General features: G+C 37.5%; 3 protein-coding genes and 1 long non-coding RNA gene across 11 annotated transcripts; 2 read left to right on the top strand and 2 right to left on the bottom strand.

Moving 5' to 3' along the window:
• Positions 1-122: 122 nt before the first annotated feature.
• On the top strand, positions 123-8,546 carry LOC107217363 (putative phospholipase B-like lamina ancestor). 2 transcript variants are annotated; one of them, XM_046740464.1, is made up of 6 exons: positions 123-279; positions 5,581-5,851; positions 6,402-6,648; positions 6,756-7,009; positions 7,258-7,495; positions 7,581-8,546. In XM_046740464.1, exons 2-6 carry the CDS (start codon positions 5,742-5,744, stop codon positions 8,238-8,240), a joined length of 1,509 nt encoding a protein of 502 aa, XP_046596420.1. In that variant the 5' UTR covers positions 123-279; positions 5,581-5,741; the 3' UTR covers positions 8,241-8,546. The 2 variants fall into 2 exon arrangements, with proteins under 2 accessions (XP_046596420.1, XP_046596419.1); XM_046740463.1 differs by lacking the exon at positions 123-279 and adding an exon at positions 6,109-6,258 and having other exon boundaries at positions 5,710-5,851.
• On the bottom strand, positions 5,705-6,419 carry LOC124294587. Its single transcript, XR_006904491.1, has 2 exons — positions 6,282-6,419; positions 5,705-5,895 (listed from the first exon to the last, which is right to left on the bottom strand). It is a non-coding gene; the product is annotated as an uncharacterized LOC124294587 (long non-coding RNA).
• LOC107217300 (NEDD4-binding protein 1) lies at positions 8,137-17,943 on the bottom strand. Of its 7 annotated transcripts, none has more exons than XM_046740469.1 (8): positions 17,520-17,878; positions 17,197-17,442; positions 16,662-17,089; positions 16,416-16,568; positions 15,529-15,946; positions 15,230-15,439; positions 14,744-14,997; positions 8,137-9,486 (listed from the first exon to the last, which is right to left on the bottom strand). In XM_046740469.1, exons 2-7 carry the CDS (start codon positions 17,394-17,396, stop codon positions 14,793-14,795), a joined length of 1,614 nt encoding a protein of 537 aa, XP_046596425.1. In that variant the 5' UTR covers positions 17,397-17,442; positions 17,520-17,878; the 3' UTR covers positions 8,137-9,486; positions 14,744-14,792. The 7 variants fall into 7 exon arrangements, with proteins under 7 accessions (XP_046596425.1, XP_046596423.1, XP_046596422.1 ...); XM_046740467.1 differs by lacking the exon at positions 8,137-9,486 and adding an exon at positions 11,509-11,644; XM_046740466.1 differs by lacking the exon at positions 8,137-9,486 and adding an exon at positions 13,886-14,050.
• Positions 9,066-14,683, top strand: LOC107217327 (DNA excision repair protein ERCC-6). The gene is made up of 15 exons (XM_015654827.2): positions 9,066-9,206; positions 9,303-9,511; positions 9,592-10,070; positions 10,263-10,337; positions 10,424-10,553; positions 10,637-10,789; positions 10,869-10,996; positions 11,098-11,252; positions 11,347-11,661; positions 11,768-11,965; positions 12,039-12,200; positions 12,307-12,417; positions 12,501-12,704; positions 12,788-13,808; positions 13,879-14,683. The coding sequence occupies exons 1-15, from the start codon at positions 9,102-9,104 to the stop codon at positions 14,052-14,054; spliced, it is 3,621 nt and encodes a 1,206-aa protein (XP_015510313.2). The 5' UTR covers positions 9,066-9,101; the 3' UTR covers positions 14,055-14,683.
• Positions 17,944-17,952: the final 9 nt, after the last annotated feature.

The raw sequence follows: 17,952 nt of genomic DNA, 5'->3' as shown, positions 1-17,952 counted from the left end.
GCGGCATGGAGGGGATGGCAGCGGGTTCGAGTGGCTGGGGGGGGGGGGGAGACAAGGAGGGGATGCGGGTTGTCTAGCGTTGGGGGGGGGGGGGGGGGGGGGGAAGACGGTTCCAGCGAAACTTCGTTCCGCGTCTCGCATCAGTCAGTGTCGGAGAAACTTGTGAACGGTTGGAGGCACATCCCGCGACCGACTTCTTGCGTGAGGAATGTAATCTCTATGTGCCGATTGATTCTCCTTGTCTCTGCGCGTGACCAGCAACAACTTCGACTCCCTTAGGTAAGATTAAATTGAAAAGAATTACCGTGTATTATATATGTAAGAGAATAATGAAAGATTATTTGTAAAAATTTTTCTCACGTTTCTGTTTTCGATTTATTTAAAACTGTTGTATGTGTATATCGTATCATCATTTTTGCGATCAACGAGTTAAACGTTACCGTATAATACTGTAATCGTTAACCTTCGTGACATCAATTTTACACGTGGCGTTGAGTCACGCGCGAGATCACGCGTCACTGTGTAGATAGAATTTTCTTTAACCCAATGATTCGCGGGTAATATAATATGGGTAGTAATTGTGAACCATTTATGTTATTTACTCGAAGCGTAACGCTAAGAATTAGTAATGTAGTTTTTTTTCTCAGTTATTCCACTTGTTAGTTGATTCTTTAATTGATGTGCGGGACGAAGCAGCGCGTAATCTAACAGACTGTAAGCTTACGTCGTGTTAGCTTACTTGCAATACAACACACTTTTGCATATGTAATCCTTTAAACGCGAAGCGATTCGTTTACCATTTCAAAAAGCTCGTTTGAATACTCGTCCGGCGCTAGACGACGCGTCGGTAACCTATTCACGTGGAGTCAAAGCTCTCGAATCACGTCATACATGAATAGCGGCCCCCCAAACCAGCTGACCGACAGACGACCGAACGTTTCACCTTGAGACCTCCTGAGGGCCAAAGTCTCGAGCCGACAGGAGCGTTGCATTGCGCCGGTTGATGCACTCGGAAAATAATAAGCGAAATACAAAGCGGAGGAAGCTGAACTCCCGGCACGCGTTAACCGCTTGAAATCTAATCACGTTTCGTCTAATCGTCATAGTTGTGACTCCGATGTCATTTCATCTTAAACATGGTGTGATATAGATAATAATTAACCGTACGGGCAAGCCTTCGGAGTCCACATGCTAAAAATAGAATCAGGTTTCAATTGCGGCTACGTCATTGAAATTAATCCTCTCCTATACTCTTCTTACAACTGGCAATATTATAGGTGAAATACTTCGTAAAAGATGCTGATATTTTTATCAAGCAGACGGACCAGTGCTCACTTATCTCTCACGGTTATAATTTTTTTTTTTCCTCAAACATTTACTCCCGCGATAAAATATAAAAAACGTATACATATATTTACATCGAATGGCGAAATTGAATCGTATTGATAAGTATTCTTACCACCTATTTTACATAGTTTTTTTTTTGGGATATTTAGAGAACTTTTAAACATATTTCTTTACGATGTTTTTGCTATTTCTGATAGTAAACTAGTGGGTTTTCAATAATCGAGAGTAATTGTTGCGATGTAATGTAAATTATTATTGTTGACAACAAATTCGATTGACAAAGATCGGGAAAATTTAAGGAATAATTTATTTCCGAGAAAGTTAACCCTCTACACGTATAAATGTTTTATATAAATTAAAAGATTTTAGTGTCGCTGATTACGAAACTAAAATCGGATTTTGTAAATTCAAGATGGCGGACGAAAATTTCAAATTCGATCGAATCCGGAAAAAAAATTCTGTTCATAGATTTTTGAGGCTGCTGATTACCAATCTGTAATCAAATTTTGAAAATTCAGTATGGTGGATCCAATCAGTTACCCCGAAAACCCTTGCATAGAGTGTTTTACCGGATTTGATTAAATTTGAAATTTTCCTCCACCATATTGGATTCACCACTTTGAATTTTCGAAATCTGCTTTCAGATTCGTAATCAGCTACCCCAAAAGCAAAAACTATTATGTTGTTATAAAAGTTAACTTGGTACAATAATCTGTGACTCAAAGGGTTAAACCCGTTACGCGAGGGGTTTAAGATAAGGTGGAAAACTGTACTTTGGCAGAAGTTAGTACTTATTCATTTGCAACGGTATGTTTTTTTTTTATTTTTTTTTATTTTTTTTTTATTCGTCGGCGATCGCTGTTCTAAATTTATGCATGTTGGTGCTGCGCGTCGAGACGCGACGGCGTAGAAATAGAATGAAACAACATACGTATTTACTTATAGTTATACTTAATACACGTTCGACTCGCGTCTGGTCAAGTGGAAGAAATCAGTCAATAAAGTCTCCTTGAAAAACTTTCATGTTTCATTATACTTACACGCGCAGACTTCTTTTCGCGACGAGTCTCCTAGCTCTCGGCAACAGTTGTAATGTGCAGTCCTCTGCATTTTGCAAATCATGCTTATTATGTAGGCTAAAGTTTTTGCTCTCGCAATCATGAAACACATTTTTGCATGCCTTTTTCTACAGGGATCTACAACGGACACGTTGTCTTCACTTTTTGCAACATGTACAGTATTTATTAGCAACGTTGCGAATCGTACGGTATATAAAATACGCGCGTATTATATATATATTATATTTATAAGTATAAATACGTGACTTTGAATCGAACTCGTTTTTGTTGCAAGCAGAATATATTTATCGGCAACGCGCCGTTAGTGGTAACTTATTGTGAGTCTAGTGATTAATATAGCTGTAGTCGTTCTACATCGGCTATCAATTGACTCAACTGCAAATTACACCACGCGATTGTTTCGTACTACTATATTTGTGTATAATGAGAGCTTCACGATCGATCAATTTTATTCCAGGTATAATACACGTGAGTTGGTTTTTTCAGATACAATAATTGTTGTATCGGTGTGATTGGAAAATATTTTCGACACAGTGTATGTATTATTCGAGAGCAATGATGTACGAATTATAGTATTTTAGGAATGAGCAAGAATCTATAACCGATAATTCGATCACGTGAAGCTGTTCGTCATCATGCATGTTTGGTTGAAATTATACTCAGTAGGTATCTTGTTATCAGTGTTGAATCACGTTCTTATTTACAAAAATTCGTGTTACGTCACCGGCGTGTGCGTAATTCACAGATCGTCGGTAATGGTTAGAATTAATTGAAGTACATAAATTACGCGTAAAATTATTCGGTACAGGTTTTAGTCAGATTATGATTTTTATATCGAAATTGCAGAACGAGGATCCTAAGTGCATACATCGAAAACTGAAAGAGATATACATACGAGATGAGAAAAGTTTTCATAGAAAACGTGAACGGTTTCAAGGGTCAAATATAATGCTGATATATGGATTGACTTGTGGATTTTGTTACTTGCGAAATATCGCGCTTATAATTTCTGACTTCACACAGGGCACACGTATTTTACAAACGAAAATTATTTTTTGAAAATGAATTTGTCCAACTTGCTTATAGGTGTAAACACTTTTCCGAGATTCTTTAAATGTATAAACATGTTTATCACGGTACACCGTCAAGCTAATTAGGAAGGAAACTATAATTTTCAAACTCTACATACGTTATATCTGCTTATTTTAAATGTAAACCCGATTTTACGCGAAAGATGATATACCCGATTGCCATATCATATTGAAGTTAGTAACGTTATCGTAACGATTCATGCTGAGGAAAAACTGTTATTTCGCCATTTCGGAATTGTCTGAAATTCCGTGAACCGTAATAAAACAAAACACATTCATATTTGGAAGTTTTAGTTCCTTAAAAATCATTGTAATATTAAGAAAATAGGAATTTTTTTTCCCGCAATGTTTCGTAACGACAATTTTACACCAACTTCAACCTCGTATTACTTTACATAATACGATTTTTCTCGAGAATTGTTATGTACGGCTTACAGCTCTATTTGTACACTAATTATCGTCTGCGTTGCGGTTAAAATATAAAGGTAATATAGAAATATGGAAGTGGACAGGAAAGGGAGAAAAAAGGCATAGAAACATTAATAAGAAAGATTATGTATCGCAGTTACACGTGGCCTGAAGGCTCCAGGAAGGTTTTACAAGCTGTAAATTCGTTTAAAGCTGTTTAGAAGTATCTGAGGTCAATTAGTACTACATATTTAAGTATTTATTTTTAACCCTCCGTGACGCGTACGTTATACGCATGCGGTAGTAGTTATAATTCGCAGTCGCTTCCTGCCGCTTAGTATTCGAAAAAATTAGTATATGATATTACATAAGCTGATTTATCACGGTCAATCTAGTAGAACGATACCTATACGTTATGCTTCAATGTATGATATATAAGTATATACCTGATCTACTCGTATAACCGTGTTCTACACCTATTTTTTGCGTTATCTGTATATACGGAGAAGATCACGTGTAACATTCCGAGAATATTGTAATATATTCATTATACCTTCATGCAGAACACCTCAGCCAGACGTACATGCATACACTTACCCCTGTACGTTTTGTATATACGTAAGTGTGTGCATGTGTACATATTTGTATAACGATCAATGTGGATATATCGCAAATACGGCTCTCTCATTACGATCTTCACTCGTTCGGGCTTGGACGAATAGAAATAACACGGCTCGAAAGAAACTCCGGAATCGTATCGCGTCTGTTACTTCGATCAGTGTGAGAATTTATTTTTATCGAGTTTAATTATAAATTGATAGCCGGTTACAGGATTGCAATATTTGCTTTATCGATTTATACCAATTTTTCATTTATTAAACGCGAAAATTTCAACTTATTATAGAATAAGCTCTTAATAATAATTGCCTTCTTCCATCATCACGAAATCGTGATATAATTATTAATAGACCAGAGCATAATTTCCTATCCTGAATTTCAAACGATTGTCTTCACGCATTCTTAAATTTGGTTTGCAGTGGACAGTTGTCTTTATATATGTAATTTTTCCATCGTCTCTCATTTTCACTTTTTGAATTCGGCAGGCAAGTAACAGACTCTGGAAGAATAACGGTCAATTGATTCTTCAGGAACAATTCAGTATATTTGTATTTATTTGTTTATTTATTTATTTATTAATATCAACACAATTACATAATGTATAAAATAAAATAGTCCAGACGTTTAGTTGCCGCAACATGTGTGTGTTAATAAGGCATGATGCTTTAAATTCTAGACACAACTTGGGAAAACTTCAGTTATATTGAAATGTACATTTAGATTTCGTCTTGATGTGATAGAGATTAGGATTATAAATTTTTAGCCGAACTGTGTATTTATTGCACACACTCGCAAGTCGCACTGATGGTGAAACGAGCGACGAGTTGGTATCCGTTGCAGAAAGAAAGAAGTAATAATTATTGCGTCTTAGGGATCTATCAGGTATAGGGAAGTTGAATATTGAATTATATGCTGAAAATTCTAGACAATTTTACGACGAAAATATGGAATATCCGAAATTTCGATGCAATCAGATTTAAAAACTAGAGTTGGCCAAGCAAATAACGATTGCCATCGCACATTTGTTTGATTCACAGAGAGTATAATCAGCCGCAAGGAGAACTACGGAGGCAACTTCTCAAAGGAAGAGGCCACGACTGGGCGTCAAAGCTTGTAATCGATGGGTTGAGAACGCAGTGCTGTGATTTTTTTTTTAATTTCCTTTTGGACCAAGGTGTGTTGCTTATACTAATGAGCCATGCTGAAGGTGGTCGGAGCCTCGTGGCTGCAAACTCGCATTTCCACATACATACTTGGCGCCGTTGCCCTCCTGGGCATAGGGGCCATCATCCTTGGCGAGTTTGGGCAGTACGTATATACAAGGTCCCCTTGTTTTTGTTCATCTTCGTCATCTAAATATTCAAAACATCAAAGTTTCCAAAATTTCAAAAGGCTTACACAAATTGAAAGTAAAATCCGCATAGCCAAATGTATTTTAACAAGTCCAAGTCCCTTTCTAGTTCTACAGTGCTGCAAAGTTTGTAAACACATTTGTTTTCTACAACGCGTGTGATTATGTAGATCTATATGTAGAATATAATTGGACATTTTAATTATCGTTCTAGTGTTGAGAACGATGGTACGTACGCGGCAACTGTTACCTGGAAACAGAATGGAGCATACAGAATAGATTTTTGGGGACAAGGAAATGATCTGGAAGCTATTCCATCTGGCGCTGCTCGTGCATATTATAGAACCGGAATACACCATACAGGGTAGATATCATACAATATCATACCTATTCACAGACACACGCTGTTTGATCATTGTTGTCTTCACTAATAGAATATTCTTTAGAAAAGTATGGGATTTTTAGAGTAATTTGAAAACGATCACATTGTGCCATGTTTCATTTCAGCTGGTCAGTCATCGAGATAAAATCTTCTGAAGATTATCCAGATACGGTTCAGGCATACTCCACCGGCCTTCTGGAGGGTAGCTTGACTTGGCAGTTAATTCATCACCATTGGCATAACACAATTGAAGCGCCATGCTCCACACAAGAATCGATGTGTGAAAAAATTCGTCACCATCTTAAAGAAAATCGGGAATACCATCGAAAGCGTGCTGAAGTATTGGCAGCCAAGGATCCGTACTGGCACATGGTGTGTTCTCTAAATATTAGCCCGTTGTTGAAAACCCTTCAGTGAAAAAACGTGCAAAAGCTGAAAATGATATCCTTTTTTTTTACATAAATTTCATGAAATTGTAGGTAAGTTTGTTCTACACTCAACTTGCTGGGATGGAAGCTGGCTGGAAGTTTGCCGTTCGTCGCAGTAGAAAGACAGTGGAAATTCCATCTGAAGATTTTCTGTGGCTCGCCATGGCATCTGATCTGCCTTATCTTGAAGACACCGTCAATAAATCGAAAGTCAATGCAGATCTTGCAGGAATGGCCTTTCTCAAATTGTTCAACAAAACCAATGGAGAACCCCAGATCACATTGGCACACAACACCGCAGCACCGTGAGAATCTTAAATGTTTTAAATCAGAGTTGTCGCATGACTGGAAAATCTACGAAAATCATTATTATTATGACGTCTGTAGTTACAATGACAAAATCGCGTATATAACTCGATTATTTATACTTTCATGCAAGCATGGATTAATATGAGTATGTACAATGTATGGCAGATAGTTAATTTAAAATCATTTGCTGAAGAATAATAATTTATCATTTAGATCCCAAGATAACACAAGATTGTATTTACAGATATGGCAAAATGTTGAGGCTTCTCAAAAGATACGATTTAGGGTACCATCTTTCCCCATCCGAAAATTCTCAGGTGGTACCTGGTCGATCGATCGTCATGACATCATATCCTGGAGCATTGTCATCACAGGATGAATATTTCATTATTGAGAATGAAGGTCGAGAACTGTTAGTAGCGGGAACACCTCTGGCGATTGGTGATCATGGTATTTGGAGTCAGCCGATTCTGAAAAATCAGGTGCGTAAAGTTGAAATTTAACGCACCAGTATCGATATTTGTACAAATTATGGACAAAAATGAACCAAAATGTAATTCCTTACAGTTAATGCTTGCAGTGCGGGTGATGTCAGCAAATCGTCTTGCTACCGACGGTCTTACTTGGTCCAGACATTTGGCGCTTTACAACGGTGGAACAGCGAGCCGTCAATGGTTAGCTGTTGATCCGCGGCTAAACTCAGTTTGGCTGGTTGAACAGCTTCCAAGCATAACACATGCTGTTGACTATTCGAAGGACTTTGTTAATGTTGGCTTTGTGTCCTGCACTGGGGCGCCGATGTTTAAGGAAATTCGCCAGGTCGCTGGTGATTCACGTGATGCTGCCAGCGTTAGGAGTAATGAGATTGCAAGGCAACTGGCAAATATAACGACAGCAAGCGAAATCGCTGATCTAATGCACGGTCACGTTCCAGACGCCCATGCTGTTTTTAACAACTTTAGCATGACATCGGGTACCGATCTAGTAGAAATTTTCGCTTTCAGAGGTGATCTCTATGCCCAACCGTTCCCTGTTGGTGTTATCGACGCTAAAATTGTCACAGCTGGCATAGATGGAATTGAGAACTTCCAGGTTTATTCAGGGCCAAATTTTTCTAACAAAATTCCGGCATTTAATTGGACTAGAACATTTCCAAACGAGCCTCACTGTGGTCATCCAGAAACCTTCAACTTTGGCATGACAACTCCAAAGTGGGTTTGGGTGTGAATGTATTCTTGCTACCATAATCAGTTACAATCCATTGTCCCCAAATTAAAACCTTATGTATGTATGTATGTTAATTCATTATTTCAGCAGTTTTGTTCATCTTTATTGGTATTGCAGTAAGATCCTGCTGACATTGGTAAAAAATTAAAGAAAAATTGACAGTAAGTAGAAAAGGGGGAAACCAGTTTTTTTTTTTTTTTTTGCTGAGCATTTTGTATTGTATCGAATTTAGATTGGCTCAAAAGCGACTCACCTAGGTGACTTGGAAATTCTATGAATTTAAAAATAAAAAATTTACTTCGGTTATTGTTGATAATTATTTAACCACGGTTTCATGTAGTTGCACTGAGCACTACTGTTACGTGTCCCCTCCTTTGATACCTTTAGTATTTGGCAAAAACTGGAGAAATTTCTCTCAGAGTGCACCGTCAACAAATTCAGAGTACGTCTGAATTCGTTGGCACCGTGTATCACCTGCATGCGTCACTGTTAATTAATCGCTGGAATATAGACAAGTGGCACTTGAGTTCCTAATATGCTGGTAAAAGTCTGCCTAACTGGTGTAATAGATTGGTATTTCCCGGAAAAAATCCCCGTTTACGCACACTAGTTGTTAGTCTAAAGATAGTTATGGACAATCCCATTTTTGTCCAGGATCCTGGGTGAGAAAGCTTGACGGTGTATCTGCATGCTCATTGAGTCTGTGGCGTATACATATGTCAGTATCCAGAGGTTATGTCCAACACCGTCAAATAACAAATAAATCATCACGTGCGATAAAATAGAACGGTGAATCATTTCGGTAAAACATTGAAATCCATCGAATTTATGTAGTCGTAAGTATTAGCGCGGCTCAACAAGATGAGTTCCGCAATGGAAAGCAGCGAGATACATCCGAATATTGAAGATAAGTCAGCTAGGAACGATCGGAATGGCGATCTTCAGGACGACTCTATACTTCGCAGGGTGAATTTGATTGATTTTCGCAAGAATACCTCAAGCGATATATCCAGTGCAATCACGGAATTTATTGTACTTATTTACCTATAATTTTACCCACAGATCATTACGGTACGTCCGGAAACGAGCGTCCTGGCTGAGATCTCACACCAAATTGAAGCTTCACTTACTACGAAGGATACACTTGTCGACACAAGGAAAGCATCTTTAGTATCAGATAAGGCTGAACTAGCTAATCAGGTTCGGTCGGGAGAAATCACTCCTTTTCAAGCTGCATCTGTTAGAGCTGCACAAAAACCAAAAAATGGAGGGTAAACAAAAGTTTTAAAATCCACTCTGTAATCCCTAAGGAATACAGGACGTAAGTACTCTACCTGTGTCATTTCCTCAGTACTTTCAACAAAACGACCCAGCTATTGGATTTGGAACAGTATATATTTCAACAAGCTGAGCTTGCCAGACGCAAGGCAACAGAGCCATGCTCTAAAAAGCGCCCTCTAACTAACAAAGAGAAAGATAAAAATTTATGCAAGAAGCAAAAACTTTCAAACAATCCTAAGTCCAAGTATGTTCAAAAAAGGACAAAATTCAAAGAACCTGAAATTATGAAAAGAGGCGACTTAGAGAACAAAGTAGCTATTCACCAGTCCAATCAGGCCAGTGCTGTAGCAGAAGCCATGAATAATTCATTACCACGAAATACAAGAAGATTTATGGTCGATGTGGAATGCAAAAACAAGCCTTTAAAAAACAAAGCTGGTCCATCCACTGGAGTTGACAATATTGAAGCTGCAGACTATTCTGATACTTGTAAAGAGGATTCCGAGTCTGGAAGCGAATACTTACCAAGTGATGAGCAGCCAGACTCTGGTATTAAAAGATTGAATATATACGTATGTAGAAGAATACTTAAGGAAAGAATGTGTTATTCATTCCATTTCTTGACAAAATCTTGGTTTTAATTTCAAATTGGATTTGGGGGCAGGTATTTACTACTTTGGGGGCTACTTTATTTTATTTCTTCGCCAGTCTATTAGCCTATACCAAGAATTTCTTCAACAGGTGACGATTCTAAAAGATCTTTAGCAAAGAAAAGTGTTCGCAATATAAAAACAAAATCTGGTTACAACAGATTATGTAAGTATTGCTTTAACTTTTTTTCACGATTTGTACCAATCTTAAACTGATGTGAAGACAAATGTTCAATTATATTACAATTTCAGTTTTGGATGACGGCAATGAATGGATTTACCGCCAAAGAGTTGAGAGCAGCGGATTCCCAAAAGAAAAAGAGTATCATAAGGTCGATAATCTGTTTAAAGTTCCCATGTCTGTTTGGAAAAGACTATACAAGTAAGTACCTTGGTATAGGTAAAACGTTTTCAACTCCATGCACTGGTAATGCAGTTTAAATAATCAATACGATTTATTTCAAGGTATCAAAAGGTTTCTGTACAGTGGTTATGGGAATTACATGGGCGAAACTTGGGTGGCTTGCTAGGCGATGAGATGGGCTTAGGAAAAACAGTACAGCTTATTGCCTTCCTGGCTGGACTAGATTGTAGCGAGTTATTGTTAGATGGTGGAAGGTAAGTTCCCTTGTTACATGAAGCAGCATAACCATCCACCCATATTTGTCGTTCCATCAATTTTTATTACAAAATGCAGATTTCGAGGACTGGGACCCTCACTCATAATTTGTCCAGCTACGCTCTTGGAACAGTGGGTTAAACACTTCCATGAGTGGTGGCCAACATTGAGAGTTGCAACCTTACATCACATGGGAACTCACAAAGGTAGTGTAATGTTGCAGTTTAGAAATCAATAATTGAAGTCAACACCCGATAGAGCTTAATGAGCGGTAATTCTGCACTTAGAGCATACAATCATGTTGCAGGTGATCCCGAGCTTTTGGTGCGAAGCCTGAAATGCGGAGGAATACTGGTAACGTCCTATACCGGTGTTCTAACCCACAAAGAGTTGTTACTCAACATGGAATGGCATTATATAATTCTTGACGAAGGTCACAAAATACGAAATCCAGAGGCTAAGGTTAGTTTCAATACCGTTAATAAATTTCTTCTTCTATTTCTGTCTTTGTTACATATTGTATCTATGGTAATGCGTTCAAATTTTGCAAATGCAGGTGACAAAAGTTGTTAAAGGATTTTCCACCCCTCATCGTCTGATCCTAACTGGGAGTCCCATGCAAAACTCATTGAGGGAATTATGGTCACTTTTCGATTTCATATTGCCAGGTAAACTGGGTACATTACCTGCCTTTATGGAGCATTTTGCAGCTCCAATTACCCGAGGTGGTTACACAAATGCTTCTTCCCTTCAGGAAGCTACTGCACTAAACGTGGCTACAATGTTGAATGATGCTATCACTCCTTATATGCTAAGAAGAACAAAAAGTGACGTTCAGCATCATGTCAGCTTACCTGAAAAAAACGAACAGGTTTGGCATGCCTAAATATTTAGTGCAATATTAGTTCAGAAATATTTCGCTTCAGCATTCAAATTTTAGTAAGATTGCAGAGCAATTATAACTCCGATATGCTTAGGTCTTATTCTGCAGTTTGACGGACGAGCAACGAGCATTATACAATGGTTACTTAAGATCGGAAGATGTTTCATACATCTTGCATGAGCGTAGCAATTCCGGGGATAGCGGTAGATACAGGGCGCGGCTACTTATTGCCTTGACAGCACTCAGAAAAATATGCAATCATCCGGATCTCTATCTGTACGATAATAAAATGGTGAGTATCTCACACAGATCGATAATGAAGCTGTGGAACATTATAGAGCTAATATTGTTTAATGAACAAAAAGGATCCAAATGAATACCATTCAAATGAAGAAGAAGTGATCGACGTCGATGTAGAAAATTTTGGATACTGGAAGCGTGCTGGAAAAATGGCTGTTGTACGCTCTTTACTCAAGATATGGAAGAAACAGGGGCACAGAGTATTACTTTTCACACAGAGTAGACAGGTGAATGCTTTTTAAGGTAGAAAAAGTCTTGCGTTTATGTGATAGCAGCTACAAATATAAACAGTGGCTTGAAACGAAATGATGTCCTTCTGTTCAATATTTATAGATGCTTGCTGTCATAGAAACTCTGGTTCAGCATGAGAATTATTCATATTTACGAATGGATGGTACTACGCCAATGTCTCAGAGGCAACAAGATGTTTGCAAATTCAATAAAGTCAGTACGTTAATAACGTTCTTTCACTTCTTATTCGATTGTAAAAGTACAGGTGGAAATCACTGTACGTGTATATTTTTTAGGACACTTCGTATTTCGTATTTATTCTAACCACACGAGTCGGAGGTTTGGGAATAAATTTAACAGGAGCAAATCGTGTTGTCATTTATGATCCTGATTGGAATCCCGCAACTGATGCACAGGCCAGAGAACGTGCCTGGAGAATAGGTCAGGTGAAAAATGTTACCATTTACAGACTAATTACTGCTGGCACCATAGAAGAAAAGGTAAAGTTCGTGCCGTTAATTTATATGCTCAATTCAAATAAAGCACCTACCGAAATAAAAAACTATAATATTGAAACTTCCAGATTTATCACCGCCAAATATTCAAGCAACTGCTTTCCAACAAAGTGTTGGAAGATCCCCGCCAGCGCAGATTGTTCCGGACGTCAGATCTCACAGAGTTATTCTCATTGAATGAACCAATTGGGAATGATCAAACTGAATCGGAAAAATTATTTCACCATTCCAAGTTATCACTAGGCAGTCCAAGCTTCTCTTCAGACAAAGTAGAAGCAATGCGAAAGTTGGCTGCCAAGCTGAGTAAGAGTATTTGCGAAAAGACCAAGACTTTGGGCAGTGGAGTCAACAATAAAACGACTGAAACCTGTTCCAGTAGTATCAATAGAAAAAAAAGTACTGACAGGGGAAATCGATCACCTATAAACGTGAAAACGAAAAGCAGCGCAAAGAATTGTAACTATCTTGAGATTACTAGTACGGATGCCGAAAGTATAAAACCTATGGAAGACGATCATGATTTATCTTTGGTAAATGATACGAGTGGAGTTGGAGAAAAAGAACTGGACCATGCTGCTGATGCAATAAAATTGGAGCCAATTGATCCTGATGAAATTCATCAACCAATAATACTGGATGACAAAATTAATATCGAAATTGAAAACAACATTGAGTTATTAGATAAAACAGTGCCTGACATAAATGAAAATGGCTCACATATACAATCATCAACCGTAGAACTTTCTGTGAATAATATCGAAAATGATTGTAATATTCAATCACCTTCAGAACTCAACGGAAGTACTGAATCTAAAGTGAAATCGCAGATGAGTCGAGAATATGAAATTGTAAATCACCGGACAGACGAGGTTGAGCCTATTGGTGATAATGACAAAGGACATAAACCAAAGCATGAGTCAAGGCACAAGAAAAAACGTTCACAGAATAGAAAGAGTCGTAGAATCTCATCGCTATTTGAGGGAGAACGCGTCTCTTGTCTTATTGGAAGACGCTTTGGACATCAAAAAATTGACGAGCCTATACCTTCAGACGATAACTACGTCTTACAAAAATTATTTGCAAAATCAAGTATGTATTTTCTTGCATAATTTTTTTCCTTTTAGTTTAAGCACATGGTTGCACATTCATTTTTTTTCAGAGGTCAGCACGGCGTTTCAACACGACAGCATCTTATCAGGTGTACGCAATGACAATGCAACTGTAATGCAACGCCAGGCCCAGAAGGCTGCTCAAGAGAGCATGGAGTTATTGCGACAGTCACGAAAATGGTGTTGGAGACCCACGTGGAACAAAACACCCTGTCGTGATGGCTGAAAAACATACTCGAATGTAACTTTCCAACAGTGGTGCGTACATGTACCAAAGGTAAAATTTCCGTTCTCACTATCTGACACATTAGGCTACTATACTGACACCTTTAATGCCGCTTGGCAGGTCCAAGTTGAATATCCATTGAATTTTCATTTAAATATGTTTGTGCATTCGGATTATTCCTTTGAATACTTACATCTTACATCAATAGATGGTGGAAATAATTTGTGACAGCCACTTCATATGGTATATGCATTGTACTGAATATCAAACAAGTTTACCGAAAAATATTTCTACATTGGTTAAAGAAGCTCTTTTGTAAGTAAACAATATCAAACTAATAAGTCACTGTATATGAAATACTCTATAAATGTGTATAACAGAAAATTACACATGTGGATTTACTTTAGAATATCTGAGTACGTATTCATATAAGAATAAGATCAACTTGGATAATAAATTAAATCATAGTAATTTGTTGTCAACCAAGCGCTGAAATGACATCCAAAGAAGAAAATAAAAATTACTTGTACGTTTCCATCAATGTATGTAACGTATGTAAATTATACCTTATCCAAGCGCTAACACGCAGCCTTACCAAATTTGGGCCAACACATATTTGTTAATTAATCTTGTAATATGAAAAGTTAGATAAGCTATTAAATTTACGGATTGACAGCGTTGTTTTTTACCATATTGATACAATTTCGTGCTCCTATGGCATAAAAACCACAATCGTTGCTAATGCCTCAAGAATTCTTCGAGTTTTGGACCACGTCGTCCTAGAGGATCTTCAGGAAACATGACGCATTTTCCGACAAAGGTAGGCACTAACAGACGGTTTTCAATTGTATTTTTCCACTCGGGTTTCTCTGCGTACAAGTCCCGGTATTGGTCCAGCGAAACCACTATCCCATCACACATTGTAGCGTATTCCAAAATATATCTTTTGATGGAAATATTAGATGTTTATTTGTAAAGTATGGGAAAATATTAGTTTAAAAAAATGCTGCCATTTAAATTTCTCTACGTCAATCTCAAGTTTGATGCAGTCAAAAATAGCAATATTTTCCTTTTCTTGTATTCTTATAGTTGCCATTGAAACAAAAATTGTATAGCAGTGAAACCACATTTCATACAATTATTATTGCATAAAAGATTATTGAAGAAAAGCTTACCTGTCATCATGTGAACTGATTCTTTTTCCTCCTATGTATCGACTAGGTGTGAAAACCACGATGCCTTCGGAATAAAGCTGCTCAAGCAGCTGGTGCTTCATGGATCGTTTATGTTGGGGGATAAAGGTTTTGACAGTATGGCCTCTTAATTTGAAGTAATCTATTACCAACTTGAGTCCAGTTTCCGAGAAGTACTTGTGATTTGTGTATCTGCAATCAATGACAGTTTTTACAGCCTTATGCACTGTCTGTCATTTATAGCAATGATTGGTGGTGATAATTCAACTGTGTAAACCTACGCCATTGCAATGTTGCTGCCATCAATGACAATATCCCGTAAGCTCCCAGGTCGTTTGACAACGATTTCTGTGGTGTAACATCTTCCAACTGCATTTACTTCAGGCTGATGTAATCCAATGTTTGGTTTTTTTACAGGTAGATTTGCGGAGGATTGGTACTTCGTGAATCTAGCCCAGTTTGGGTTTAGCTGTTGTTTTGTCTTATCGCTTTTATTGTTGTTTTCATTCAAATGATGCAAACTGGATGGATCGCCCTTTGTATCTATACAGAAGCCTGATCTTTCTTCTAGGTTTGAAGGTTCCTCTGTAGGTTCCTCACATGGTGAAGGAAGTTCTTTTGCAGCTGTATGACATCTTTCGGTTTGTGTCCAGACTATTAAAATATCATCTGGTGTAGCTTCTGACTGAATTGTAGATTCTGTAATTAGTTTTTGTTTAAACGAATGCTTTCAAGAAATACAAAAAATTATTTTTGGCATTAAAAGATCAATCAGAGAATGTAATACAACTTTGAAAATTACTATAGGTCATAATGGTCCGACATTTTGTGAGTGTCTTTTTGATAGTGTTCAGCAAAATATGAAAACCAAATACGCAAATATTTACGGTGCTAGGTAGTTGGTTTCTACAGAGTAGATAAAAAAAAACAGTAAATGCTTTACAACATAACATTCATCAAAGACAAAAATAATGAAATACATTTCCGATTTTTCTGGACTTGGAAGAGGGTGTGTATAACGATTTAAGGTCGATTAACAGTCAGTAAAAATCATGTGATTTTAATGCAATTTCTAGTCACATTGAAAACGCCACTTCTATTTCTCTAGAAGGTGAAGATATTATGAAAAACTGGAGTATTTTTTATAATATTCAAGACTTGTTATCACCTGTGCGAAGACTATTGGTTTTGGTATTTTTTGTGCTCTCTTTAACATCACCCTGGAAATTTGGCGGAGAAACATCCTTAGATGTCCAAAGACTTTCAGAATTGTTGTCAATTGCAATTTTTGCTTGTGATTTGGTGGTGTCATCATTAGGAACTGAAAACATTTCGAAATTAGTGAAATGATTAGTTTTTACTCAAGAACCCAAGATCTACCCAAGTCTCTGTAGCGAATGGATTTTCAACATACTTATATTCTCATCTTCAGAGTCAATTGATATAGGTTGCATTTTTGGCATTAGATCTTGCTTTTTTTGACAATTGACTTTTCTAACTATAGTCTTAGCTCCATATTTGGCCTTGCGAGATGTGATTCGGGATTGAAATCTATTCTTTTTCTTGATCGTTCGTTTTTCAACTGATGCAACCTCTGACACTTGTGCATTTACCGTGGACGAATCTTGGTCGTGAATAATTCTCCGATTTCTCTTTTCGATATTGATCTGTTTCTCCGATATCTCTTCATTGTCACTCAAAATAATGATGCTGTCATCGGGACAAGTCAATTGTGTACTGTTACTTTTTGCGCTAGCTGAACTCTTTGATGCTTGAAAGTCTGTGTTATCTTCTATTACAACAACGCTTTCATCTAGACTTACAGCCGAATTGGTTCTATCTCTGAAAAATGATAATGAGACTGTATTCTTTGGATTTGTCAATGGTGAATGCGAATGCAGTTGCACATTTATAAAGACTTGATTGAATGATCATAAAATTGTGTATACATGCTTTTTCCTAAATGCTTCAAGGGACTCTCGTAGTAAGTTCTGTTATTAAACTTTTGCCGTTTGGCACTTGGCTTTAAAGCAAGACTTGAGTCTCTCTGTCTTTTCTGAATTGGTTCCTTCCTTGGCGAGACATCCAGTTTGATTACTGATGTCGAATCTTTGACATTAGCATTTTGCTTGTTAGGCATATTGTCCATTAGTTGCCGCAGATCGTTGACTAAGAAGGCTTTTTAACAACCATTGCTGAAATTTAAAGAACAGAGCGTTAGCACTTTTCCCAGGTTTACCCATTCATAGATCGTTTTGAATTAATTATTCACCCGATATTGAAGTAATGAGTATACGCATAATAATCATGCGAAGAATATGAAAAAGAACAACAAACTTTGGTACATTTTACAATTCAGTGGTCAACCAAGGTATCACTTGATATGAGTTGTAGAGATAGATTACTCGCAGTTTAATTATCTCAACAGTTTTGAAATTCATTTTAGAAATCCAGTAATCAAAACTATGTACCAGGCATGACTTGTGCCTGAAATTAATACTATGAATCTGACAGTCTTGTTTACGTAAACCTTGACTTTCGTAGGACTTTCCGGACCTTCCTGACCATCTACTTGACTATCCGATGACCCAACGCACGATACCTTTTGTTCTTAACTACTGGTAGCAATGGTGTGTCCTACGGTGCGTTCCGGTATTAATACCCAGTACTGTGAAGAATTCGAACAATTTCATATCTCCTTTGCG

Source organism: Neodiprion lecontei, chromosome 5, assembly GCF_021901455.1.
Source record: "Neodiprion lecontei isolate iyNeoLeco1 chromosome 5, iyNeoLeco1.1, whole genome shotgun sequence".
Lineage (NCBI taxonomy): Eukaryota > Metazoa > Arthropoda > Insecta > Hymenoptera > Diprionidae > Neodiprion > Neodiprion lecontei.
The sequence above is the reverse complement of the archived record's forward strand: the minus strand, read 5'-3'. Positions and strand labels throughout refer to the sequence as shown.

Excerpts from the sequence above, each read along its gene's own strand:
- LOC107217363 (XM_046740463.1), top strand. The coding sequence starts at position 5,742 with ATGCTGAAGGTGGTCGGAGCCTCGTGGCTGCAAACTCGCATTTCCACA. Across the intron at positions 5,852-6,108 it reads ATCCTTGGCGAGTTTGGGCA|TGTTGAGAACGATGGTACGT; the intron begins GTACGTATATAC and ends TTATCGTTCTAG. Across the intron at positions 6,649-6,755 it reads AGGATCCGTACTGGCACATG|GTAAGTTTGTTCTACACTCA; the intron begins GTGTGTTCTCTA and ends ATGAAATTGTAG.
- LOC107217327 (XM_015654827.2), top strand. The coding sequence starts at position 9,102 with ATGAGTTCCGCAATGGAAAGCAGCGAGATACATCCGAATATTGAAGAT. Across the intron at positions 10,790-10,868 it reads TTATTGTTAGATGGTGGAAG|ATTTCGAGGACTGGGACCCT; the intron begins GTAAGTTCCCTT and ends TACAAAATGCAG. Across the intron at positions 12,418-12,500 it reads ATGTTTGCAAATTCAATAAA|GACACTTCGTATTTCGTATT; the intron begins GTCAGTACGTTA and ends TATATTTTTTAG.
- LOC107217300 (XM_046740470.1), bottom strand. The coding sequence starts at position 17,396 with ATGGACAATATGCCTAACAAGCAAAATGCTAATGTCAAAGATTCGACA. Across the intron at positions 15,947-16,415 it reads AACCAATAGTCTTCGCACAG|AATCTACAATTCAGTCAGAA; the intron begins GTGATAACAAGT and ends AACTAATTACAG. Across the intron at positions 14,998-15,229 it reads ATCAGTTCACATGATGACAG|ATATATTTTGGAATACGCTA; the intron begins GTAAGCTTTTCT and ends TTCCATCAAAAG.